Source organism: Podarcis tiliguerta (assembly GCF_965153285.1).
Source record: "Podarcis tiliguerta genome assembly, chromosome: 1".
NCBI lineage: Eukaryota > Metazoa > Chordata > Lepidosauria > Squamata > Lacertidae > Podarcis > Podarcis tiliguerta.
Genome location: NC_139534.1, coordinates 124,709,655 through 124,737,520, shown reverse-complemented (window position 1 = coordinate 124,737,520; position 27,866 = coordinate 124,709,655). Strand labels below are relative to the sequence as shown.

Here is a 27,866-nt window from a genome sequence, read left to right as displayed (position 1 = left end):
CCGACTGGTGTCTTTGAACTACAACTCTCCTCCCCTCCAGTTATTATTCTTGTTAATTATTATGTCACTTACGTGCCAAAATGGCTTCTAAGTGGTTCGCAAGTATAAAATCAATACGTAATTAAAATACATAGTAGCAATTCGATTGGGGCATCAAAAACGTCCATAAAATGAAATTTTTCTTTGTTTTGTTTGGGTGTTTTTGGATTTTGTTTTTTGGAAATTTCTGTGTTGGGGGGTGGGGAAGAGGGTTTTCTTTTTTGGGTTTTTGTATTTTTTCCTCTTGTTCTTTTTTATTTTCTTTTGGATATGTTTGGTTTTGTTGTCATGTTATTGGAAAAATCAATAAATATATTTTTTTTTAAAAAAAAAACGTCCATAATTGAAACATGTCTAAATTTACAAAATATACAACAATGAAAAAGCATGACCACGAAAGCAGTTTTAAAAGGGTAAAGGTAAAGGTAAAGGGACCCCTAACCATTAGGTCCAGTTGTGGCCGACTCTGTGGTTGCGGCGTTCATCTCGCTTTATTGGCCGAGGGAGCCAGCGTACAGCTTCCTGGTCATGTGGCCAGCATGACGAACCAGAGCAGGGCACGGAAACACCGTTTACCTTCCCGTCAGAGCAGTACCTATTTATCTACTTGCACTTTGATGTGCTTTCGAACTGCTAGGTTGGCAGGAGCAGGGACAGAGCAACAGGAGCTCACCCCGTCGCAGGGATTCGAGCCACCGACCTTCTGATCAGCAAGTCCTAGGCTCTGTGGTTTAAAAGGGTACAAAACAATAAAACCAGAAGTTCACTTCAAGGAAATGCTTGCCTAAGCAGGTGTTTTCTTCAGGAGGTGGTGGAATGCCAACACTGGTGGAGCCTCTTGGGAGTTGTAGTCCAAAATATTTGTTGGGCTCCAGGTTGAGAGAGGCTTGTGTAAACAAACCACGTTGCTAGATGGTTTGGCACTAATCAGAGTTGTTGAGACTGTGCTATTTTGCACTGGGCATTGATCCAGCGTACTTTATTTAAGGTCTATTGACTTTGAAAGATAGATGCAATTTTAAACCCTGTTGAAATCTATGGGATTTAAAAGCGCTTTAATTTTTGGTTGGCTCAGGCCCTATTAATTTGTCTGGATTAATTGGAGCTTTACACTCATGAGAAACTGACTGGACATTGAACTTTGGGGAGGACTTGAATGAAAAGTTCTTTTCGCAACTACAAATAACTGGGCTGTATCTGTGTGTGTACATTTTAGCCGAAAAAGCGAGGGTCGCTGTCTCTTCTACCTTCCTTGGTTGAAGAAGCTGAGGACAATTCATTCCACAATGAAGTGAGTATAATGCAGAATTGGTTGGATTAATTCCTCAAAGAGTGACTAATTTCTTCACAGAGTTTGGTGGCAAATTCTTTACCGTGTACTAGGACACCCATTTTAGTTATCACAGGAGCTGCTGAATTGTCCATCGTTTCCATCATTTTTACGAATGCATCACATATAGCTCAGAGCTTAAAAATGGGAGCTTTTTGTGAAAGCTTCTGTGAGCAATCTTTTGGCAAGTTTGTGGGGAGGGGTGTGTTTCTGTGAAAGGAGGTGAAGTGATTTTTAAAAAGTTGGTTCTTTCATCAATTTGGCAGGGGGACAATTTGGTGAAAGGACCTGTAAGTCTTTGCCCATTCAAAGTGAGAACAATGCTGATCCAAGAAGACTGTTTATGAAAGATCATATCCTGGCTTTGTAAGCCAACTTCTGGATGAGCCTTTTGGCCATGCGCATAGCCCCTCTGTTCCTTCCTTTTTGCAAGCAAGGAAACAAACCGAAAGGTTTCCCACTAACCATAGTTTCTTGTATCACACAAACTGGGAAACTGTGGTTAGCACATTTGCAGCAAGCCCGAATACCTAGTGAACGCCAAACCATAGCTAAAAATCTTGGCCTGTTCTAACACTGTAAATAATAGTTTACAGGTTTGGGATGAAACAGAAAATGAGCTGTGCCTTCCTAGAAGGCTTCTGCCTCGTTGGGAAGTGTGATGAAACACTCGTCTGTTGCACGGCTGCAATGTAGCTTCTTGTGCAAAGTTAAGAGTCTCCCCAGTTCTGCTTCTTGCTCTACTCACCATTGGCACATGGCACCCCCAGAAAGTTGCCTACAAGGGAATGTGGCTCTCAGGCTTAAAAAAGGTACCCCGAGACACCATCAAAGAAAAAACATTTCTTCATCTCTGCTTTCCTTTGCAGGCTGTGGATGCTGAGGAGCCTGACCAGCAGTTAATTTCTTTGTCTCCGCAAAAAGCAAGAAGTGGTGAGGCTCTTGGAAGTCATAGCGAGGTAGGTGTGCTAACTTTGGGTCCATTAAAGCTATCAGATTGTTACCAGAAAATTGCTGTTGAAAATATCACGATCAGATTACCTGTTATACCAGCAAATCGAAATGAAAAATGAAATGAAAGAACCTGAAGGCAGATAGGCTGTATTGTGCAGTGTACGTACGGTCATAGGATTTAAGCCATTGTCCACAATCACTTGCCTGCCAGCTGCTTTGGACTACGACTCCCATCATCCCTGACCACTGGCCATGCTGGCTGTGGCTGATGGGAGCTGTGATCCAAAATATCTGGAGGCCATCAGGTTAGGGAAGGCTAGATAAGCCTATACAATAATCCATCATGCCTAAATGTAGCTTCTCTGCATAACATCCCATCAAAGGTTAATCTATATTTTTACTTTAGGAAAAAGACAAGCGAGGGGAAACATGCTGCAGGTTTATACACTGTCGAAAGTGAATAGGGACAACTTTTTTCTGTCTTTCAAGCCTTAATGGTGAGAGATTTAGGACAGACAAAAAGGAATTTGTTCTTCACACACCACGTAGTTTCCTTATGGAATTTGCTGCTCGCAGGATATTATTATTATTATTACTATTACAAGTTATTGCCTGCTCTTCACCTAAGTTCCCAGGGCGGGTTAGAATGATTCAAACAAATTGTTAATATTAAAGTACACTATTACACAATAGTAAAAGCAGTTCTGAGCCACTTAAAATTAGAGAAGTATGGTGGGCCCTAACAATATACCTCTCAAGTGTGAAAAGCCAGGGCAAAGCGCATTCGTTAAAAGTTGTCCAGTGAAGGTGTCAAGACACACCTCTGAGGGAAGGGAGTTCCACAGTTTAGATGTGGCGATTGCCTCTAGCTCAGGTGGTTTAAAAAGAGGATCAGATAAATTCATGGTGGTTCTATGTATCGGAGTCATCAGAGCTCTGGTGCTGCAATCCTGTAGCCTCTTACCTGGTAGTAAGCTCCAAACTGAACTCACTGAGACATAAGTAGACATGTGTAAGGTTGCACTGTAAGAACTTGTTGCTGGGAAACAGCAGTGAAGAAGGATATTGCCATCAGGTTAGGATGGAGGAGAAACTGGCTTTTGTTTGCATTTTAGTTGTAGCTTGACACCACCTGGAATAAATCAGTCCTATCTCTAGTTGCAGAGCTGAAAATATTCCTTCCTTCCTCCCTCCCTCTCCTTCCTTCCTTCCTTCCTTCCTTCCTTCCTTCCTTCCTTCCTTCCTTCCTAATTTTAATTGTTTTTATTTTATTTTAGCCCCAATCCTTATTCATACTAAACCTCAAAAGCAGCCCAAAGAAATCATACGCTGGCATGTAAACCAGCTTTGAAGTGCAGTGTGTAAAATCTTAACCGCACGCACCAGAAAAACACTTCTGGTGTGTGTGTCCCTCCGGGATAGCCACCTAATGAACTGTGAGTCAGCAGACTTCCTGTGCAAGCTGAGCTGTACCTGTGCAAATGCAAATCGGCTGCTAAGAAACCTGTTGCACCAGATCACGGGACTCTCAGCTGGCACCTGGCCTTACTTTTCCTTTCCTTTCTCCCCTAATCTGCCCGGCTCCTGCTGCTTTCCGAGAGCACGTTAGCGATTTTTCAGGCTCGCAGATCTTCCACCCTTTGGCTTTTCTTTCCCACAGGGCAAAGCCTCCTCCAGTCGAGTCACAAACACTGCCGAGTGCTTATTGGGAGATTCAGAGGAGCCTGTGGGTGCCGGTGGGCCTGACTCAGAGCTTGCCCGGCTCCTCCATGTGTGGCAGGCACAAATTGCTGAGCTGGAACGGTGGCTAGATCAAACGAAAGCGTCCCTGGGATCGGGAGGCCAGACCCGCCAAATGCAACAGACAGTGGAGCAGCGTCTAGCTGCGTGCCAGGTAAGCTGAGCTGAGCAGGCCAAAGGTCGCTGCTGCAGTTTCGTAAGCCAATCACCTTTGCCTCTCATTTCGGTGCGCCTACATAACGCCTGCAGCCTCGGCGTTCCTGCTTCTGGTTCTTTTTGTGTGTGTGACGCTGCTGCAGTAAACAGGGACTGGCTGGATTCCTTATAGGGGCACACAGAGAAGGGCGCTTCCCCCCATGTTCTCAACTGGCTTCTTGTCTGCCAAACCTAGGCAGGCCCTAGGAGTTACCTGCAAATACAGGCTATGTTACCCAACCACAAGTGAATGCAGGGCCAGAGCAGGAGAGACACACCAGCCAGGGACATATATGTGCATTTCCTCCTATAAGCCCCCTCTCTCCCGCCAGTTTTCCCTCCACCCAGGCTCTGAGATTGGAAAGCAGCCCAGACTTGAAGGGAAACAGCTTCCTGCAGCGAAGGGGGACTGGAGGGTGGCTAATTACTCCCCATACTGCTTTTTCCCTGCAAAGGCCTCCTACTCCCTTGTATATTCATGTTAGCTGTTAAGCGTGGCATTGGAAACGACTGGTGGTGGATAGAATCATAGAGTTGGAAGAGACCACAAGGGCCATCGAGTCCAACCCCCTGCCAAGCACGAAACGCCACCAGAGCCCTCCTGACATATGGTTGTCAAGCCTCTGCTTAAAGACCTCCAAAGAAGGAGACTCCACCACACTCCTTGGCAGCAAATTCCACTGTCGAACAGCTCTTACTGTCAGGAAGTTCTTCCTAATGTTTAGGTGGAATCTTCTTTCTTGTAGTTTGGATCCATTGCTCCGTGTCCGCTTCTCTGGAGCAGCAGAAAACAACCTTTCTCCCTCCTCTATGTGACATCCTTTTATATATTTGAACATGGCTATCATATCACCCCTTAACCTGAAACCTGCTATCATATCACCCCTTAACCTGAAACCTGATGAAATGCCATTTTGCAGCAGCCAAGGGAAGGGGGCACTAAGTTTTGTTTGTGTTTTGTTTGGAGACAAAGGTCGGCATCATGCAGACACAGTGCTGCCGAGTGGCCAGCATTTGCAGAGTGCTGCTGGCCGGTTAGTTGCTGCATCCCCCCACCTCCAGTGCTGGCTTGCAACCCCTGCTGGGAAGGGTCATGAAGGCAGAGCATTCACATCCCGAGAATCCCAACTTTTGTTTTAAACCACCACCAAGTTTCTAGTCCTTATCGCTTTAAACTGCATGGACAGTGCCTAATGAAATCTCCCAAAGCCAGCAGGGTTTCTAGTGATGTGCAGCAGGACTATCATGCCCTTTTTATATTGCAAACTTCCCTGTGAGCCTTGGATAAAGGGTGGTATAGAAAATGTAATAATAATAGTAATAATACCCTGCATATCTCAATATGCCCCCTCCCCCCCATTGCTTAGAACAGAATAATTTGCACAGACATTCATACCAGTAGCAGCATGCCGTTTTTCTTGGCGGGAAATTTAAACTATGTCATTGCTAAAGTTAAGCGTGGGGGCACAGTAGAGAATGCACACCTCTTCTTAGGCTGCAGGAGTTCCTTACATTTCAGATCTACAAATCATGTTTGCATGACAAATAAACTCTCTAAAACGAAACCCAACTTCACCTGACTCAGCTGCAAATAATTAAAGCATGATGTGCTCCATATGGAAACTAATAAAAAAAACAAGCCCATTCCTAATTCATCTCCAGAATTGTAGAACTCCCAAAAGAAGGATAGAGAGCAGGTTTCTGCAACATTTCTGGAAAGTGCATTTCTGGTTCCAGTGAGGTGCCAGAGTTGTGCTCCCATTCCATCGATCATGTGCCTCTCTAGGCAGTAGATGGGCTGAGCTGATTGGAGGACAGGGGCTGTGTACACACAGTGCTATAATGCACATACCACATTCACTATGTCACTCAGAGAATTCTGGGGGCTGTAGTTTTCCCCGGACAGGGTTGAAATTCCCAGCAACAAACTACAGTGCCCAGAATTCTTAAGGGATTGAACATGCTTCACAGGCGCTTTAAAGGAACGGTGCGTATGCAACCCAGCATCTGCTTCCCCTTCTTCCCTACATTTTTGAGAATGTTCTCGCGTGATTGTAGCATATACTGCTACAGTCTTCTTTATCTTTCCCTTCATAAACTTCAGCCTAAAATCCTCTAGCCGGCATTCTGCTTCCAAAATGGTTAATTCCTCTTCTTCGGCTTAAGACCTTAATCTTCATCCCCAACAGAGAGAACACCATGGAGACCTATCCAGAGTACATGAGTGTGCTGAGTGGTTGCACCTAAATTAGCTTGACTGCATTTGTGGGTGTCTCATATACTGATACTGAATTCATTCTCGTGAGTGTGAATCCAAAATGCAAAGGAGAGCATCGGCAGGCTTTGATACTTTGCTGTTGTGAAACCTGCCTTCACTTTGACTCCGCTCACCAGCCCTGACTTCATGCAAATGTAGGGTTAATAATAATAAAAATAAATAATGCTATTATTTATTCCCCTCCCATCTGGCTGTGTTTCCCTAGCCACTCTGGGTGGTTCCCAACATAACACTAAAACAGAATAAAACTTCAAACATTAAAAACTTCCCTAAACAAATCTGCCTTCAGATGTCTTCAAAAAGTCAGATAGTTGTTTATTTCCTTGACATCTGATGGGAGGGCATTCCACAGGGCGGGTGCCACTACCAAGAAGACCCTCTGCCTGGTTCCCTGTAACCTCACTTCTCGCAGTGAAGGAACCACCAGAAGGCCCTTGGAGCTGGACCTCAGTTTCCAGACTGTGATTCAGCACTACAAATCTCCCAAAGGGAGCCACACAATGACAGCCACACACTTGGCATCTCCCCGCTGTCAACATCTAGATTGTAGGCCTTTCAGGGCAGAGACCTACCTTTTGGGGTTTTGTTTCTTTGTTTAGGCTGGTGGTTTTCAACCAGGGTGCTTTGAATGATGGTCAGGGATTCTGTGAGCAACACTGGCCTCTGTCCCTCTTTCCTTTCCTCCCTCCCTCTGATGCCCTCTTGCGTCTCTGCCTCCCAAAGGCTTGCACGGCTTAGGACCCTTGTACCTATGGGACCGCCTCTCCCGGTATGCCCCACAGAGGACCTTAAGGTCCATAAATAGCAACACCCTAGTGGTCCCGGGTCCTAAGGAAGTTAGATTAGCCTCAACCAGACCCAGGGCCTTTTCAACACTGGCCCCGGCCTTGTGGAACGCTCTGTCTCATGAGACCAGGGCCCTGCGGGATCTGATTTCTTTCCGCAGGGCCTGTAAGACAGAGTTGTTCCACCTGGCCTTTGGCTTGGAGCCAATTTGATTCCCTCCCCCTCTTTCTTTTTTCTTTTTCCTCCTGTGATGAGGCTGCATTTTAATGTTTCAATATTTTAATGTTGTATTTTAATCTTGTTTTTAAATTGTATTCATTCAACTTGTTTTTATTATTGCTTGTTAGCCGCCCTGAGCCTGGCCTTGGCTGGGGAGGGCGGTGTATAAATAAAATTTATTATTATTGTTGTTGTTGCAGCAGCCCTGGCTACAAGCTCCCCAGGTGAATGGTGCCTCTGGGGTTGGCCAGGGGGCGCTTGCTTCCCAGGCCCCTGTGGGGCAGTGTGAGGAGGCACCTCTCTTTGGGGCAGGGGGTGGGGTGGAGCTCAGGGACTAGGGGCAGCAGCAGCAGTTGCCTGGAGGACTCCCAAGGAGAGGGGAGAAGAGATGAAGGTGAGGGGCTGCCAGCTCTGCTGGCAAGGGGTGACATAACTGGGCTCCTGAGCCCCACAGGGGTGCCACAGAAAATAATGTAATTCATCAAGGGAGCTGTGAACCCCAAAAGGTTGACAACCTCTGGTTTAGGCTATTTAAGAATCACCCTTTTTCCAAAAAAGCTCAGGGCAATGTGCAACAAATATTTAAGCAAAAGAGGGTGAACATCAATAGAAGCATATGCAGGCTTAAAAGTGAGAAAATTGTTAAAACACTGTTACACAAGTTTATTGTGAGGATTACACATCCCTTAGTCCCATTGTTAAATGTTATTCTGTAAAGTGTAATGCACACCGACAGAAATGTTAGTGGCTGCATTGGACCATTAAAGAAAAGAGGAATAGGAAAAAAAACCTCCAAAATGAACAGTAGGGAGAAACAAGTAAGGAAGCTTTCAGATTTAATCAGGAGGACTCATGAGTTGTCTGTATGTTAAGCTAATAACATAAAGTGGGGGGGGGGGGCAGGGAGAAAGAAAAAGATAAATGAAATGCAAAATCTTAGCCTGCAGTTCGGAATAATCAGATGGGATGGGAAGGCTGAATGCCGACTTAATTAGGTTTGGGCTTGCTTAGGGCAGAAAGGTATCTGGTTGCGCCAGAGATTACAGGAAAAGCAACAAAGACCTGGAGCACCTTTGAAAACGCACACAGAGTTATTAAGGCATTAACTTTTGTGGCGCTCCGGGCCTCTGCTGATGTAATGGTCTAACAGGGTTAGTCTTCCACAAGACCACAGGAGTATTGAAGTTGCTGCAGAGCAGTTTGCAAGTATCTGTTTGTCTCTTCCTCCTCCGACACCCACCACAAATACATACATGATTTTGTCCCAAGGGAGAAGGGAAAATGAGTCACTTCTGGATTCACCCTCCCAAACATTCCTGTTACCAGCCTTTGCCCTAATACAGAGCTTGGGGTGTTTTCAGTAAGTAAACTTTGCAGTGATTAAAAAAGAAAAAGAATGATTAACTGCTTGACTTTCCAGGCTATCTTATCAGAGATTGAACAGAAAGTGGCTCGCCTATTGGAGGACTGCAAAGACAGACACACTGGCGAGGGCCCTGGCCTCCATCAGGAGGCAGAGAGCCTGTCTTCGAAGCTGAGAGATGTGAAATGCAACTTGAAAAGAGTGCAAGGCATGCTCCAAGGGAAGAGCACAGAAGAGCAGGTAAAACGAAACCAAGAAAAGCAAGGCCACTGTGAGAGTCGATGTTGTGCACATGTGTTCGTGTGGTGACGCCGGGGCATGCGCATGCTGCAGTTTGCAAAGCTTTCGTATCAGTCTTACTATATACCTGTTGGAATGGAGTATTCTGCAAAGGGGCATGGCTGACTGGCTAGCTGGCACACGGAACAGGAGCAGCCTGTTTTCCCACGTCTTGTTGCAGGGAGAAGTCTCAAACCCCTTTGAGCAGCTGCAGGAGACCTCTCTGTTTGTGCAATCAGTTTGTTAACACAATTTTAAATCTTGTGAGAAGAGGGCGGGGTGAGGAATTCTGTCCTACACTGGTCGTGCTGCATGTGGCCTTTCTCAGATTGGGAGGTGAACCCCCCTGTGCCTGTTTGGTTGGTTTTACCGTATTTTTCGCCCCATAGGACGCACCAGCCCATAGGACGCACCTAGTTTTTTTTGGGGGGGGGAGTAAAGGGGGGAATTATTTTTCCCCTAGGCGCGGGGCTGGGTCGGGGGAAGCCGGAGCTTCCCCAGCCCCCAGAACAGGCTGCTCTCCGCAAACCATGGGAGGGCTCCCGCGGCTTGCACAGAGCTACCCGAAGCCCCGGCGCGACTGCTCAGCGCGCCCGGGCTTCGGGTGTAGAGGCAGCTCTGCGCAAGCCATGGGAGGGCTCCCGCGGCTTGCGCAGAACTACCCGAAGCCCGGGTGCGACTGCTCAGCGCACCCAGGTTTCGGGATGCAGGCAGCTCTCCGCAAGCCGTGGGAGCCTGTCGGGAACTCCCGCGGGCTCCCAAGGCTTGCAGATAGCTTCCTGAAGCCTGGAGAGCGAGAGGGGTCGGTGCGCACCGACCCCTCTCGCTCTCCAGGCCTCAGTGAAAGCCTGCATTCGCCCCATAGGACGCACACACATTTCCCCTTCATTTCTGGAGGGGGGAAAGTGTGTCCTATAGGGCGAAAAATACAGTAAGTCGCTTTGGGTTGCCATGGGCAAGATAATTCAACAAATCCAATAAATGAGAATAATGATTTGAATGCTTGTAGAGGCTCCCACAGTCTGGGAGCCTAAATAGTCAGGATTCCAAACAATGCAGGCTCCTTGTTAGTGTTGGAAAATTCCATTTCACCTTAAGGAGCAGACGTGTGGAATTGTTGCATGTCACATGTCTGTTTACACACCAGCACAGCTTGCTGGGAACTTCCGTTGTGTGTATAGCTTTTGCTTTTTACTGTCTCTCTGAGGAGAAGAAAGGGAGATGACATGTTTTCTTTGTCCTGATTTATGCTTAATAAATCTTTAGCTGTCAGTATGTTTCCACAAGCCTCACACCTGTTCTGTTTGTGCAGTATTTTCTGCTAATATAGTGTGCTCAGGCTTTTGAAGTCTGAGTCGCTGATTTATGTCGCACCAGAGATTGGGCGATCGTCACGACTGGAAGGGCATGATCCAGCTGGGGGCTAACCAGCTGGCATCTCGATTCCTGAAGGATGCTGACAGTTAGTTGTGTGATATTTTATAACATGGAGTTTTTTTAGGTTGGGTTTGTTTTTGGTTTTTTTTGGTATTTGGATCTTTATGAGCTTGAGGTTGTAAACCACTTAGAGATTCCCCACCCAAAACATCTGTAAGTGGTATATGAATTGTCTAAGCCAATTCATTATTCAGGTAATCTGTGTCCGAGTTCAAAATTTAGCATTAAAAAACTACATTAAGGCGCTCTGACCTTTCTGTCACTGCAATCTTATGCTAAAAAGTTCCTTTGACCTGTGTGCCTCTCTCTGCAGATCATCCCTGAGGAAAATACCTCTGAGGAGCTCCCTCAGCCCTTTTATTTTGACCTCTCTGATACATTCCCGCTTCTTACCTTGGACCAACCTCTCTTCAGTAGACAGAATGGTTTAGAGCAGCAGCAGGTAAATCGGCTCCCTTTCCCTCTCCTCCACAACATGGCAAGATAGTTTTGCTGTCTATTGCTCTGCCTTCTTTAATTTTGCCGCCCCTTGTATACATCTCACACGTAAGTGCCTAAACAAGCGCCTTCTCCACGTATCAACCATCTTGGGTCCGATGCTCAGCAGATGAGGCCTTGTTGGTGGTTGCACCAGTTGGAGTTGAAACAGGACAGGGCCTTTCTGGCGGCTGCTCCCATTTATGAGATTCTCTTCCTAGCAAGGGGCATCTGTCAACCTCATTACAGTGGTACCTCGAGTTACATACGCTTCAGGTTACAGACGCTTCAGGTTACAGACTCCGCTAACCCAGAAATAGTACCTCGGGTTAAGAACTTTGCTTCAGGATGAGAACAGAAATTGTGCTCCGGCGACGCGGCGGCAGCAGAAGGCCCCATTAGCTAAAGTGGTGCTTCAGGTTAAGAACAGTTTCAGGTTAAGAACAGACCTCTGGAACGAATTAAGTACTTAACCCGAGGTACCACTGTACTGACTTTCAGGAGGAATTTAAAAACATTCCTATTTTACCAAGGCTGAAATACACTGCTAGGTTTGGCAAAGAAGGGACCCTCTTGTCTAGGGGTCAGCAAACTTTTTCAGCAGAAAAAAAACTTCAGACCTTGTGGGGGGCCAGACTATATTTTGGGGGGGGGAATTAACAAATTCCTATGCCCCCCAAATAACCCAGAGATGCATTTTAAATAGAAGCACACATTCTACTCATGTAGAAACACCAGGCAGGCCCCACAAATAACCCAGAGATTAAAAGGACACATTCTACTCATGTGAAGACACGCTGATTCCCGGACCATCCGCGGGCCGGATTTAGAAGGTAATTGGGCCGGATCCTGCCCCTGGGCCTTAGTTTGCTTACCCGTGCTCTTGGGAGTTCTATCTCCCTTAGAAATTCAGTGGGTGGCCAAGAAGAGAGAATTCTCTTTGGCATCCCAAAATTGTGGACATGTCTAGCATCTTCACCACAAGAGACATGTCTGGCATCTTCACTATGCAGCTTTTGGCAAATGCTGAAGACACACATCTTTATCCTGGCCTTTCAACACCTGAGATGTGTGTTTTCAGGGCAAGCTCTATTCCTGTGACTGTAATTTTTAACATTAGATTGTTGTAACCAGCCATGGGGCCTGCTGATGAAGGGGGTCAGTATGAAGCTGTTGTTATCATCAGGATTCACAACAGCAACTGTATTCAGCTTCCTTCTCTGTCCAGAAATCCTAGTGAAGGAAGAAACCAGTCCCCTACCCTCAGGGCTCCCAGTCTGAGCCATACTGCTCCTGCCACCAAGACAGTGAAAGGGGGCGAGGCATCGCTTTCAGAAAACCCCAGTTTTTCCACGTTTTGAGTTTTCCTCTGTTTCTCTTCCTCACTTGCAGGAGCTGCTGCTGCAGCTATCAGAACAAAACAATCTTGTTGACTTCATTGACGTGTACATGGAGAAGATGCAGCCGCAATCTGGGGGCGGCAAAACTCTGGAATTGCAAGCAAGGTACAAAAACAAAAACAAAAAAAACCGCACTCCTCAAATCTGCAAGGAAACTGCTTCTGGGCAAAGACACATAGAGTTGAGTTGTGAGAGGATCTGCCTTGCGTGCAGAAAGTCAATCCCGAATTGAGTCCCCAGCAATCCCCAGTTGGGGCTGGGAGAAAACCTGGATAATCACTGCCTGTCAGTATAGACCAGTATTCTTCAACCTTGGGCCCTCAGATATGGGTAGATTATAACTCCCATGATCCTTTGCCATTGGGCTAAGCTGGCTGTGGATGATGGGTGTTGTAGTCCATCACAACATACCTCACAAGGGAGGAGAACAACATACACCGCCCTGAGCTCCTGGAGAAAAGACGGTGGATATACATACAATAAATAAATAAATGGAACTGTTTTTAATAATGGGGTTTTTTTACACTTTCATTGATTTAATGGTATATTTTGTTGCGAAAGCCTGCTCTGTGACCTTAGGGTATAGGATGTGTAAGAAATCAAATAAATATATTTGGGTTCAGGTTGTCAGGTTTAGTGAAAGCCCGGATTTTGGATACTTCCTCTCTTTGAGCAGGTTAAGTAAACCAGACTGTGTTGTAAACAGTATTATACTGAGAGCCGTTGGTTTTTCTCTCGATTATTTTATCTCATAGCAGTCTGATGCGCCGATCTAGTCACGAGGCACCCAGCTCTGGAAGTGAGCCCCTTGGTCTGATTCCCAAGGACCAAGCAGGTGACAAGTGGCAACCTTTGCAGGAGGAGCTGCTCTTCAAGGTGAACCCTCCTCACTGTCAGTTCCCTGAATCTCAGGTTAGTATACTAATTCGCCCATCCCATAATAACAACAATTTCCAGAGGCGTAGCTGTGTTAGTCTGTTGCAGCAAAAACAAGACAAGAGCTGTGGCACTTCAACAGCTAGTGAATTCCTTCGGCTCAGTATTATACACCTTTTTGTCAGGAGTTCAGCCTACACTCAAGTAGAACCCTGGCAGAGACACATGCCCGACTGGCATGTTCCCTCCCTCCTGGTCGATCGTTCGGGAGCTTCATAAGCTTTCTTCAGCCCGAACATCACAGCGACTGATGCCAACCAACACTGGCACACTTAGGGATCCACAGAGTTTGCGCATCATGCGTAACAGACCTCAGCAACTCAGCATTTTGGCTACTTTATCTACATATAAACACACACGGAGCACAGCAACATGGCTCCTTCTCTCTCTAGCATCAGACAGCAAAGAGAAAAAGAACAAAGGACAATAGTCCCACTTCATGGAACACAAACATCCTGTCTCCGTCACTTCCCACTCTGTGGAGTCAAAACATATCATGTCATGTGAAAGACAACAATCCTATGCCTGCAACCATAGAGCAGGAATTCTAACACTTTTGACCCTCTGTGCCAACCCTTTGCAGCAGTAAAAGGTAAAGCTAACCCCTGACTATTAGGTCCAGTTGTGGCCGATGCTTGGGTTGCGGTGCTCATCTCGCTCTATAGGCCAAGGGAGCCGGCGTACAGCTTCCGGGTCATGTGGCCAGAATGACTAAGCCGCTTCTGGCGAACCAGAGCAGCACACGGAAACGCCGTTTACCTTCCCGCCAGAGCGGTACCTATTTATCGACTTGCACTTTGACATGCTTTCGAACTGCTAGGTTGGCAGGAGCTGGGACCGAGCAACGGGAGCTCACCCCGTTGCGGGGATTCGAACCGCCGACCTTCTGATCGGCAAGTCCTAGGCTCTGTGGTTTAACCCACAGCACCACCCGCGTCCCGTTTGCAGCAGTACCAAAATGTTCTGCCTCTGCTGTCAGAGGGCATACCGGTAGCTGGAAGTCACAGGTGGGCAGAGTGCTGTTGCATGCATGCCTTGCTTGAAGGCTTCCTCCAGGCTTCCTGGTTGGCCAATGTGAGAACAGAATGCTGGTCTACATAGGCCACTGGCCTATTAAGAGAACAGAGAGTTGTGGGAGAACCCTGTTCCCCTCACAGAGCTACCATTCCCAGAGTGGTTTAGTAATCAACCCCATGGAACTCTGGGAAATGTAGTTCTGGGAGGGAAATGGGGTCTCCAAACGTTTCTTAGCACCCTTACCAAACTACATGTCCCAGGATTCTTTGGGGGAAGTCTTGGCTGTTTGTAAACTGTATGATACTGCTTTAAATGTTTAGTTCAGATGGAGCCTGATAGAGAAAGAGAGTCATTGTAGCATATTTCCAACTTCTTAGCAATAAGGATGTGTTTTCTCTGCACTGGGCCCCAGTCATCTGTTGGGGGGATTGGTTTCACAAATCTGCAAAACCCCTGTGACCAAAAGGTGACAGTGAGACTAAAGAGACAAGTATGTACACAATCAACAGTGGTGTGTCTAAGACTTTCAGATTTTTTAATAGCAAGCGTTTGAAATAGGTCAGTAATATTGTCCCCATGTTGTAGAAGAAGTGGGCAACACAGATCAAAATGGCACCTCAAAATATCATCTAGTCTTCCAAGGCAGGAGATCCATAGCTATAGCATCCTCTGCTTAAAAACCTCAAGCGAAGGAGAGTCCTGTACCTTCTATTCGGCTGTCGATCAGCTTGTTACCTGAGAATCCTTGTTTAATTTTGGTTGAAATCCCAGTTCTTGTCATTTGAACTTGTTAGTTCAGGCCCTACTGTCTGGAACAACGGAATGATATTTGTTCCATCACCTACATAACAGCCCTTCAAACGTTTGCAGGGAACCCTCTTAAATGGTCTATTCCTCAGGTTAAACCATCAGTCTTATGTCTAAGGCCTTCATGAAGGCTGAGACACCCAAATACTTGAAAGGTGCCTACCAAGTTGGGTTTATCACTTTGAAAAACTAGAACGCACATTGACAGAGCTTCAGCCATGCGTAGACATGTTCATTGGCATAGATCAATGCGGGCGCGGCAGATGCTAGGCTCTTGTTGCGAGCAGATTTCACGCCACCTACATAGAATGGACACTTCTGTGTCCATTCCAAGATGGTGAACTTAATATTGGTTTATGTTGTAGCTAGCTAGCTAGCTAGTTGCTGCTGTTATAAGAACATTCTGTATCACCATGAGTTTAATCTGGAGCATTTGTCCAAACACGTTTTGCTTTTCCAAATGTTAGATCTCTACCAAAATAAATATTCTACCCAAGGGTGCCACAGCGAGTGTGAGAACTCCAACCGTCGAGGAGCTGAAAACGTACACGGCACAGCTTGGCAATCTGAGCCAAGAAGCGTCTGTTCAGACACAGGTACTAAAATGCATCCCCCCCCCCCGAGTTACATAAATTGCCGGCGTGGCTGGTGGGCAAGATCCAGAGCCTTGGCAGAGCACAGAATCTATTGATATGTGTGTGTGTGTCTGTGTGAAATCCCATTAGAGCAAACGGGATCTTTCCCACCCAGTGCTAAAGAGCAGGCGTAGAGAGGATGTCCCATGTGGGGGGGGAGAATTAAAGCCCCCGTAGCCAACATCCCAGGGTCCCAGTCTAGACCTGGAATCTCACGTCTGCAATTTACCTTTTAAAAAAGCCATTTGCAAAATTGCTAATTGTGCAAATGGTGCTGCATCTAGTTTGATCCTGGGGGGGGGGGGGGGACAGGAGCTCAAGGAAAGGGTGGTTGTAAGAAACTTTGTTTCTATACAGTGGTACCTCAGGTTACATACGCTTCAGGTTACATACACTTCAGGTTACACACTCTGCTAACCCAGAAATAGTGCTTCAGGTTAAGAACTTTGCTTCAGGATAAGAACAGATATCAGGCTCCGGCGGCGCGGCAGCTGCAGGAGGCCCCATTAGCTAAAGTGGTGCTTCAGGTTAAGAACATTTTCAGGTTAAGAATGGACCTCCGGAACAAATTAAGTACTGAGGTACCACTGTAGTAGAGGTATTCTGCCAGCAGTGTGAGGCAACCCTAAAAGGACAACAAGGCCAAAAGGGTGGGATCTGCATTTTACATACTGATTTGCTTTGAAATGACAAGACCGCCATTTTGTTGAAAGCTTCCAGTACGTAATACTCTTGCATTGCTTGCTTCTTTCTCTCCATCTCCCTCTCTCTCTTTCATCTAACCATAGACCAGCCCAAAATTGCAACCTTCTTTAAATACCCTCCATTTTTTTGCTGCCTATCTGAAATTGCCCAACACCCAGCAGGCCACAGGTTCTGTCAGGCCTCAAGGCTCACCCACACCCTTTTCTGCCTAACAGCAGGCCACCAAGGTGCTTAACAATAAGTGAAAATGAATGCCTAATAAACATAATGAGATGGTTGTTATGTTTAAAGGCAGTGGTGACTTATGAAGGCTTGTGGTGGTGAGAGGGGTTTTGTTTTGTTTTACCATTTTGCATTTTATGTGCAATTGTTTTCATTTGTGTCAGCCATGCGGTCTGGGGGAAAGTAAGCGAGTGAGTGCGTGAGTGAGTGAGTGAAGCCTTCAGAGGAAACTGAGAAACAGCATCTCCATATCTTCCAGGAAAATATGACGGGGGAAGTTTCCTTAAGCTTGGACCAGAAGCTCTTTGAGCTGCTTTTGGCGATCAGCCGCTGCCTGAACGACATGGAGCAGATGTTAAACACGTGTGAACTCACTAGTGAAGAAGCCCCTGTGCAACAGATGCTTTATGAGGTAAATAAGGAGTGTCTGGGCTGGTGTGACATCTGGAGTGTCTGGAGGCGGTTGGAGGGTGGATGGCGGCTAACAGATTGAGGTTGAATCCTGACAAGACAGAAGTACTGTTTTGGGGGACAGGGGGCGGGCAGGTGTGGACGACTCCCTGGTCCTGAATGGGGTAACTGTGCCCCTGAAGCACCAGGTGCGCAGCCTGGGAGTCATTCTGGACTCACAGCTGTCCATGGAGGCACAGGTCAATTCTGTGTCCAGGGCAGCTGTTTACCAGCTCCATCTGGTACGCAGGCTGAGACCCTACCTGCCCTCAGACTGTCTCGCCAGAGTGGTGCATGCTCTAGTTATCTCCTGCTTGGACTACTGCAATGCGCTCTACGTGGGGCTACCTTTGAAGGTGACCCGGAAACTACAATTAATCCAGAATGCAGCAGCTAGACTGGTGACTGGGAGCGGCTGCCGAGACCATATAACACCAGTCTTGAAAGACCTACTTTGGCTCCCAGTACGTTTCCGAGCACAATTCAAAGTGTTGGTGCTGACCTTTAAAGCCCTAAACAGCCTTGGCCCAGTATACCTGAAGGAGCATCTCCACCTCCATCGTTCTGCCTGGACACTGAGGTCCAGTGCTGAGGGCCTTCTGGCGGTTCCCTAACTGCGAGAAGCCAAGTTACAGGGAACCAGGCAGAGGGCCTTCTCAGTAGTGGCACCTGCCCTGTGGAACGCCCTCCCATCAGATGTCAAAGAGAAAAATAACTACCAAACTTTTAGAAGACATCTGAAGGCAGCCCTGTTTAGGGAAGCTTTTAATGTTAATAGGTTATTGCATTTTAGTGTTTTGTTGGAAGCCGCCCAGAGTGGCTGGGGGGACCCAGCCACATCAGTTTGGCAAAGGCTGATACTTGGCTTTCTCAAGAGCAGAGCTGTGTGTACCGCACAGTTCTGCACAGAGAAAGCACGTCCCGTGTCATCAGTTGCAAATTGCAAGATTCGGCTTCCTGAAAATACCAGCTCTTATTTGAAAAAAAGATAGACTCTCGAGATATATATGCTTGAAAGACTGGAAAATGCCAGATAATCTTGAGGGTTGCTGGATAAATGTATCTGAGCGACAGTAGCCTCAGGGCCCCACATGATTTATGTGAAATAGTAGAAATTGCAAAATAATTCAGAGTAAAAATAATAATATCCAGATTGGATTGATTTCTGCTTTCCTGATCATACAGGCAACTCCCAATTTGTGCACACACACACACTATTTTTTGGTGCCAACAGTGGGTGGGGCAGAATGGGGTGATGGCAGACTGGACCGGACTTACGCATGTCCTGGAAAAGAACCCCCATGTAAGAGGGATTCCCCTGTGTATATATTAAAAAATGTAGTATAAACACTGACAACTGGGAAACACTGGCCTGTGAGCGCTCCAGTTGTAGAACAGCCTTTACCAGAGGTGTCATGGGCTTTGAAGACACTCAAACCCGAAACGTGCTAAGAGGAAGGCACACTTGGCAAATCCACACCGGGATCAACTCCCAACCGGAAACCAATATCCCCACTGTGGAAGGACGTGTGGATCCAGAATTGGCCTCCACAGTCACTTACGAACCGTGTTTATGGAAGACAATCTTACTCAGCTACGAGTGATCGCAGAAGAATAAGAATATATATATATAATTTTCACTGCAATCTTTGCAGTTCCATCCACTATAGAGAGTTGGCTGGGGCCAGTTAGAAAGCGAAGTTCCAAAGCGGCCTGCACCAACCCTGGGCCCTCCAGGTGTATTGAACTACAACTCCCAGCAGCCCCAGCCAGCATGCTGGTCAGGACTGATGGAAGATGTAGTTCACAACACTCAGAGAGCCCCAGAGGCTATTCTGAATTTTAAGGGGTTCGTTAGTGGAGGCAGATGTGGCAGTGGTAAAGTTAAGAAGAAGGGCTGATTTAGCTAAGTGCCAACAAGATTGTGGCTAAAAATGGGTAACTGAGATGGTAGTATCAGCATGCCTGGGAGAACCCCAAGATTTGTCCGTCCTTCCTTCCTTCCTTCCTTCCTTCCTTCCTTCCTTCCTTCCTTCCTTCCTTCCTTCTCATGGTGCAAGCTAAAGTCACGACAGGCAAAAAGCCCAGGTCTCTTGCTTGAGAACACAAAGTGATCAACCTCTAAAGTAGTGGATGATTGTATTCTTATAAGGTCCTTTTTACTTTAGATTTGATGAATTCCCACCATTCTTTTACAAAACCATATTTACCGGCCTCTTTCTCATTTTCCTTTCTCTCTCTCTTTCCAGACTCTCTCCGCAGAGCTGCAAAAGCTCCATGCGGATATTGGTGAGAAAAAGGATGACCTTCTGAGGTCCATCGCCTCGGCTGGTGGTAACGCTGATAGATTCTCCGAGTGTTTTAGCAACTTGCAGTCGTGGCTGCAGTCGACCCAAGCAGCCGCCTCTTCCAGGAGCAAGTCCATAAAAGCTGAGCTGGACCAGTACAGTCAATATCAGGTACTTCTCAATTGTATTCCTTTCCATTCTCTGGTGCCCATCTAAGTTGCATCTCACAAGAGAGAGGCATGCCATATTTCTGCAACCCCCCACCCCCATTAAATGATGTTGCACCAACTTACATTATGCACGATCAAATCTGGGGGACTCTTCAGGAAAGCACGGGCCTCTTCATTTGAAATCATGTAATATGAGACTTGATTCTGTAATTTGGGGTACGTGCATTGGGTTTTATGGACACATTACATTGAACAGCTACGGTGGAACCTCGGTTTTCGAACATAAGCCGTTCCAGAAGACAGTTCGACTTCTGAAGTGTTCGAAAACCGAGGCTCAAAGGGCTGTCTCCCATTTCAATGGAGAGAAGCGAAAAACACGCAGTGGAAGCCGTTCAAGGCGCGTTCAGAAACGAAAGCATTTACTTCCGGGTTTTCAGCATTCGGGTTCTGAAACGTTTGACTTCTGAGACGCTTGAAAACCGAGGTAATAATAGTAGTAGTAGTAATAATAATAATTTATTATTTGTACCCCGCCCATCTGGCTGAGTTTCCCCAGCCACTCTGGGCGGCTTCCAACAAAGATGAAAAATACATTAAAATGTCACACATTAAAAGCTTCCCTGAACAGGGCTGCCTTCAATCTAAATGTCAGGTAGTTGTTTATCTCTTTGACATCTGATGGGAGGGCGTTCCACAGGGCGGGCGCCACCACCAAGAAGGCCCTCTGCCTGGTTCCCTGTAGCTTTACGTCTCGCAGCGAGGGAACCGCCAGAAGGCCCTCGGCGCTGGACCTCAGTGTCCGGGCTGAACGATGGGGGTGGAGACGCTCCACTGTATGTAACTTTTTGTCGCTGTCTGAAGGCAGCCCTGTTTCAGGAAGCTTTTAACGTTTGATGTGTTTTGTTTGTTTGGTTGTTTTCCCCTCTGTATTTTGTTGGAGGGGTAACCCAGTCAGATGAGCAGGTTATAAGAAAATTATTATTATTATTATTATTATTATTATTACACTCATATGGATATTCGGCAGGCCTTAGAGGCGGAACAGATATGTCTGGTGGCTAGGATAGGAAACTTCAATTTCACTACGCACACACACAGAGACACACACACACCCTGCCCACAAAGAAGCTTGTCTGGATTAGTCTCAAATTTGAGACAGTCCTTCATTACCGCTGAGCTAAATCATATCTCCTGTAGGGATGATTTAATCCTTGACCTCCCTAATGGGCCCAAGCCTGATGCAGATTAGTCAGTGATTACAAAAGTGGGCATCATTTTATTTTATTTTTATTTTATTACAAGAACAGGTAATTCCAGGACACACTCTTTCTCTGTGCCTATGTATGTATTTAAAGAATGATGCTGATTAAATAGCCCGGTTGAACTGCAGTTTAATTATCCTTTCATTCTGTATCGTGTTCCTCTGGGTTCACTTCGGTTTTTCGCTTGTCCCTGTCACAGAATGAAATCAGGCGATTGTATGGTAGGTTGATTATGAAAAAATCCTTACTGCAAGAGTCCTTCGGCGCAACAAGCGAACACAGTATTTCCGAACAGCTCCAGGTAATTAAACAGGACATATGAATATAAGGCACAATCACTAGGCAATTTTACCTAATTTCTCTTATTTGCAGTTTTGTTTTCCAAAACTGGAGCGACGCTTCTGTTTCCCCCCTGAGCTTAATGGTAACAGTAATGACCGTGTTTCAGGCCAGTTTTGGGGGGCCGTAGCGGCCTGTAGGGTTGTGAGGACAGAGCTTCATCGCTGTCCTGTCTTCTTAGTGCCAGTCATCTAGAGGTTGTGATGGCGTTCAGGCACCTGCTGAAGACCTGTTCGTTTAGGAAGGCAGTCATTTACGGAAGATCAGCTCTGCATTTGATGAATTCATTTCATTGTTTCTTAGAATTTGTAGAGATGGTTTTATTGTTTTAGAGCAGTGTGATTCTCAAACTTTTTTCTCCGGGCCACACTTTCAAAACAGAAATTTGCTCACGCCACACAGAATTTTTTGTAGTGATCCGGTGGGATTGCTATGAGGAATTAAAACAAATATAGAGTAAGCCATCTGTGTCAGCAATGAAAGCATTGCGTTGACTGGGTTTAAACTATTTTGATATAATTCTTGATAGCAATCCCACCTGATCACTACATTTTTTTTTATTGATGAGAAGTATATTGGAAAACGTTGGCACGCGGGTGACGCTGTGGGTTAAACCACAGAGCCTAGGACTTGCCGATCGGAAGGTCGGAGGTTCGAATCCCCACGACGGGGTGAGCTCCCGTTGCTCAGTCCCTGTTCCTGCCAACCTAGCAGTTTGAAAGCACGTCAAAGTGCAAGTAGATAAATAGGTACCGCTCCGGCAGGAAGGTAAACAGCATTTCCATGCGCTGCCCTGGTTCGCCAGAAGCGGCTTAGTTATGCTGGCCACATGACCCGGAAGCTGTACGCCGGCTCCCTCGGCCAATAAAGCGAGATGAGCGCCGCAACCCCAGAGTCGGCCACAACTGGACCTAATGGTCAGGGGTCCCTTTCCCTTTACGTATATTGGAAAACAAGAATAAAACTCCTAGCAGTGCTGGATTTGTGATTCTGGATCACAAGTAGGATTGTCTTCAGTATTGCTTGATGCTCTCATTTTAAAAAGATATCCATATTCTCCAAATAAAATAAAATGAAACTGATACAATACTACACTGAAATGTTTATTTGATTGTCCTTGGATTTTCCCGTCTCATTTGCCACACTGTCCTGCCACACCCTTTGAGAACCTCTGTTTCAGCAGTTGGTGAGCTGATTTTATCGTTTTCTGAGCTTATATTTCTGTGGCTTTTTATTCCATTTCTACCATGAGCACTGCTTCATGGAACCATAGAATTGTAGAGTTGGAAGGGACCTCAGGGGTCATCTGGTCCAGCCCCTGCAGCGCAGGAATCTCAGCTGAAGCATCCAGCTCAAGCATCAATGCTGTGAAGCGGTTTATAAATTGGTTTGATGCTAATAATAGTATAATGCATAACTTTGGCCTTGAGGTTCTTTTAAGTGCGGTCATACCTTGGGTTACAGACGCTTCAGGTTGCATTTTTTCGGGATACGGACACGCCGAAACCCGGAAGTACCGGAACGGGTTACTTCCGGGTTTCGACAGTCTTGCATGCACAGAAGCGCTAAATTGTGCTTTGCGCATGCACAGAAGCACCGAATCGCAACCCGCGCATGCGCAGACGCGGCGCTGCGGGCTGCAAATGCTGCAAGTTGCGAATGTGCCTCCTGCACAGATCACGTTCACAACCCGAGCATCCACTGTATACAAATTTATTTGCGCTTGCGAAAAAGGCACAAAAGACTAATCCTTTCCTGGCAAAAAGTGTCACAGCAGCAGCAGCAGCTGGCTTTCTAGGCTACACTCTACACTCCTTTGAATAGTGAACACAAGTGGTGCGTTCCGACAAGACTGTAGCCAAAAGCGTAACTGAGGAAGGAGAAGGGGCTGTACCAGCCTGCCCATGGAGACACCAAAGCTGGTATAAGCACAAAAAAGCTACAGAAACAAGAGGGGAAGGAGTCAATATGCTTGGGCAGATGCCTCCTCAAGGTGTGTAGAGGTACAAAAAAGTTTTTGGCAGGAACCAAGGAGGCAGCTCCCCTCTCCAGAATGGCCCAATGCAGACTGAACTTGCTCAGCAGACACAAAATATTATTTGTTAGTTATTGGAGAAAAGGGGAAACAGACTATGAAGGAAGAGCGTATGCCCTGTTGCTGGAACATTGATGAGAGAAGCACTCCAATTGGCAAGATTTTGTTGGCGTGGCCACTAGTAGATTAAGATGTTGTTCCTTTTTCTAGACAAAAACCCGCTCTGGTGATGCCACTTTGATTTACTAGATGTGATTTTTCTTGTCTGTTTCTCTCCTTCCTTCCTGTTTGTGTTTGGGGCTACAATTTCATCCCTCTACTTGACGGTTGTAATTTGCAAGTTTGTTAAGCACTGTTGGGACCTTCAGCTGACTCGAAATATAACTGCTGCCAATGAGCGTAGCCTTAAACTCAAATCATCTCATTCTTTCATTCAGAGGCTGGACGCCCATGAGTTGGAAATGCAAAACTTTGAGATGCAGACTGCTAAACTAAGAGGTCATGTCCCTGTTGCCCTAATCCATGACGTGCATAAACTAGAGGTAAAGACCCTGAGTAAATCGCATGCGTGTAGTACTATCAGTATCTGTGGAATTGAACCGAATTAAATACAGCTGCTCCCAACATTAAGGGAATGCTGGGTGGGCCAGAAAAGATAATTGCTAAAAACGAATGTGATCAGTTATTTGAAACATGAATGGTTATTTGAAAAGTGTGTTTCCTAGAACATTAAATGTTGCAAAACTTCCTGGAAAAGGCTCCCAAATTCAAGCAAACAATGCCGTTAATAAGCAGCCTGGCCCTGAGTCAGCAACTGATGACTGCAGATTTACACCAGCAAGTTCAATGAGTGCTGGGATGAGAATAGCAGTGTAGTGGAGGGTACATATTCATAAGCGATGGATCTGCATCCCCATTCAGGCCCAGGAGATAGTTTCCAGGCATAGGAGACTCTGCTTTGCAGAACTGGGACACATATATATGATTCCTTGCTGAAGGTTTGGCTTTACTAATTCAGCAAGCTGGCTTTATCAGTGCTGATAGAGATTTGGCTGCGTGCCTGCCATTCTGTTGCCTCGCTGGAGTTGACATGGCTGCCTGTTGGCAGCTACAGGAATCACAGCATGACAACAACCTTACGTTTTACATATATAGGCAGATACCATAATTTGAAAATAACCTTTCAGTTCTTGGCTAAAAGCACCCAGGAGTCTTATTTAACTTCACTTTAAGCCTTCAATCTTTTCTCTTTTTTAAAGCAACTTCATAATGAAAACTTAGGTGTACTTGGAAGTAAGTCCCACTAGGTTCACTGGGGCTTGCTCCTTGTTAAGTGTTATTAAGATTGCAGTCATAAGGCCAAATCTTTTCCTTACTCATATTTGATGATCTCACGCCAGAAAGCTTGCAGGGTAGGCAGCACTAGGATTGCCGAGAGAGGGGTCATTTTTCTGTTTGTTGCAATACCTACATGGGAAAGGTGGGCGGGGGTGGTTAGACATGGCTGCCTGAAGATACCTGAGGAGCCTTCAAATAGTGGTACCCGGCGCAGCACACCTCTCATTGGCACTTTCCTCAGAAGGATCCACAGCTCTGTGGTAGAGCATCCTCTTTGCAAACAGATTCAGTCCCTTACAACTCCAGGTAGCACTGGGGATTGTCCCTTGAGAGCTTCTGCCAATCAGAGTTGGCAATACTAAGTATATGGACCAATGATCTGACTTGGTGTAAGGCAACTTCCTATGTTCCTATAAAGTATAACTGAAGGAGCATCTCCACCCCCATCTACCCGGACACTGAGGTCCAGCGCCGAGGGCCTTCTGGCGGTTCCCTCACTGCGAGAAGCCAAGTTACAGGGAACCAGGCAGAGGGCCTTCTCGGTAGTGGTGCCCGCCCTGTGGAACACCCTTCCACCAGATGTCAAAGAGAAGAACAGCTACCAAGCTTTTAGAAGACATCTGAAGGCAGCCCTGTTTAGGGAAGCTTTTAATGCTTGATGTATTACTGTATTTTAATATTCGGTTGGAAGCCACCCAGAGTGGCTGGGGAAGCCCAGCCAGATGGGCGGGGTATAAATAATAAATAAATTATTATTATTATTATTATTATTATTATTATTATTAAGGCCAGGGGCATTTGTCTGGAGAGGACTGGTCCTGGGGGTAGTGACCACAGCTCTTGGCTTGACCAGTCTGATCAACAAAAGATTGTAGACTACAGTCATACCTCGGGTTGAAGTTGCTTCAGGTTGAGCGCTTTCGGGTTGCGCTCTGCGGTGACCCGGAAGTAACGGAACGTGTTCCGGAACGGGGCTCCAAAATGGATCCTGTTTGTATACAGAGGTACCACTGTATTAACGACGTATCGTTATATCTACTGGGCTAAGCTCTGGTTGCTAGTCAGATAATTTCAACGCAAACAATTGAAAGAAACACATTAATTAGAACTTGTTTCAATTCCAGGATGTGTTAGATGACCTTTGGGAGATTCTGCAAGACAGACAGAAGGAGCTGACCTCTCCATTGATTAGCGAGCAACAATATGAAGCTTTGCTGCAGGGATTAGCTGAGCTCTCAGATCTTGGGCGAGAGAAAGTTGCTCAAGAGATTAAGCTGAAAGCTGCCAGTCGAACTACTTTACAGTTTCATCTACAAAACCACAAGGTACTGGCTTTCTGCTCAAATAACTTGAGGTACTGTGATTTCCCCCCCTTTCCATTTCCAGATAATATTGATGGATTCCTATTACTCCTTGAGATTAGAAGCAAACAAAAATCTGAAGCAAAGTGTAATGGTTCTAGGGGTTGCTCGTGCGTAAATCGGTGCCAACACCTGGCTGGGTTGCCTGAGTGAACCTTTCCTGTCCGGACAGCCACTCGCCCGTGGCTGTCTCAATCGCTGGCAGAATCCGTCAGTGGGCGTTTCTTGAACTTCTTCCAGCATAAAAGTTCTTTGACGCCTAGTCTCCGCCTACTCTCCCTGCGCGGAAGCCTTCTGCGCAGGGAGGATGTGGGCATCGGAGGACCCGTGCTCTCCCCGCTGGTCCCCGGCGAGGAGTCTTGGAGCCACCTTGCCGATTCCCCCATCTGCCCCCCTCCTCCACTGGTGCTACGCTGATTTCCTTCCCCAGAAGATGTACTGCTTCTCTCCCTCCCGGGATGCTCTCCAGAATCCCTCTGGAGCCCTCCCTCTCCCTCTGGCTCCGATGGCAGTTCCCTGACACAAAGTATTAGAGATGGGAGATTGCCTGTGACTTCTGACCTATTCCTCCCTGAGTTCTTTGGAAGTAGGGATGGAAGGATCCGTCAATTTTCCCCCTCTCCGTTTCTGATTTTCCCACTCTTAAATTCAGTTCTCCACATTTCTGCAGCAGTTTGCAAGTTGTTGTTTTTTGAATCCTTATGAAAATCATTATGCATTTTCGTGTGAATTTTTGTATTTTTATTTAGAAAAATTGATATACCACCTGATTGCAAACAAACCTCTTCAGTGGTTTGCAAAATTAAACATTGGAATTCTCAATAGTGGAGTTTTGGCTAATGTCACACATTTTTGTAAGCATTTTATCCTGTTGCAATGCTATTTTTCCCTGATATAGTCATTTTTATGCACGTTTACCCCAAATACATTCATTTCTGTAAACATTGTTTGGTTGTGAAATTCGGATGAGGGCAAATCTCGAAGGATGGCTGCGTTGTGGTTCTCAAGTCTCTTCTGAAAGTGTGTATTTGATACATTTGGCTGTGAAAAGCGAACTGAATCTAATCTCGCTCCCATCCTTGTGATGGGAAAAAGCAGTATGTGAAACGAAATGTATAAGACTAGATGAAGCACTTCCCACAGAGCAGTAAAATAAGGGAGAGCTTAGCTGCATTTCATGTTTATTTCCCACTTTCAGCTCTTAACATAATTGTCATCACAAATGAGCAAAGGTATTTTGTGGGGTGGGGTCTGTCTGTGCGTATTGCAATATGGATAATCAGAAAAATCCAGCCGTTGCTGTAATTACTTTGCCAGACGTAAAATACAGCCCTGCTAATGAAGATTAATGTTTACAAACTGCCCAGGAGAAAGATGGCACAAACACGAAACGATTCCTCCTTGGCTGTTTTGAATGTTAAGTTAAGAGAAGTTAAGAGAAGCAGTTAGTCACTTCTGCTTCCAATCCAACGAAAGAGGCTGCAATTTTACCTCTTCAAAGTAGAAAGTGGTGCAGGTGGGCAGGAAGGAAGATGCTTTGCAGATGAAAATGCAGCTTTGTATGAGGCATTAAGGTGAAAATGGTTCTCCATATTGAGGCATTAAGGTGAAAATGGTTTCTCCATAGGGGGAAAGCCTGCAGCTCAACCACTGAGCATCGTGTTTATTTATTTTATTAAATGTATATGTCACCCTTCCTCCCCAAGGATCGCAGGAGGCCAAACCAATATAGAATTTAAAAACAAAGCAAAAACAATTTTAAAGCAGATTTAAAACATTCTGAAACAATTACAGTTTTTTAAAA

The 27,866-nt window shown here is 46.0% G+C and overlaps 1 protein-coding gene across 1 annotated transcript in view; it reads left to right on the top strand.

Moving 5' to 3' along the window:
* The window catches only part of SYNE2 (spectrin repeat containing nuclear envelope protein 2), a 256,839-nt gene that overhangs the window by 151,824 nt on the left and 77,149 nt on the right, over nucleotides 1-27,866 (top strand). Inside the window, exons 61-73 of the mRNA XM_083432892.1 lie at nucleotides 1,256-1,330; nucleotides 2,239-2,328; nucleotides 3,984-4,217; nucleotides 8,962-9,144; nucleotides 10,934-11,062; nucleotides 12,490-12,602; nucleotides 13,253-13,409; nucleotides 15,725-15,853; nucleotides 17,079-17,231; nucleotides 19,519-19,728; nucleotides 21,189-21,290; nucleotides 23,801-23,905; nucleotides 25,826-26,026. Coding sequence (XP_083289018.1) covers nucleotides 1,256-1,330; nucleotides 2,239-2,328; nucleotides 3,984-4,217; nucleotides 8,962-9,144; nucleotides 10,934-11,062; nucleotides 12,490-12,602; nucleotides 13,253-13,409; nucleotides 15,725-15,853; nucleotides 17,079-17,231; nucleotides 19,519-19,728; nucleotides 21,189-21,290; nucleotides 23,801-23,905; nucleotides 25,826-26,026 — 1,881 coding nt within the window. The remainder of the gene's footprint in view (nucleotides 1-1,255; nucleotides 1,331-2,238; nucleotides 2,329-3,983; nucleotides 4,218-8,961; nucleotides 9,145-10,933; nucleotides 11,063-12,489; nucleotides 12,603-13,252; nucleotides 13,410-15,724; nucleotides 15,854-17,078; nucleotides 17,232-19,518; nucleotides 19,729-21,188; nucleotides 21,291-23,800; nucleotides 23,906-25,825; nucleotides 26,027-27,866) is intronic.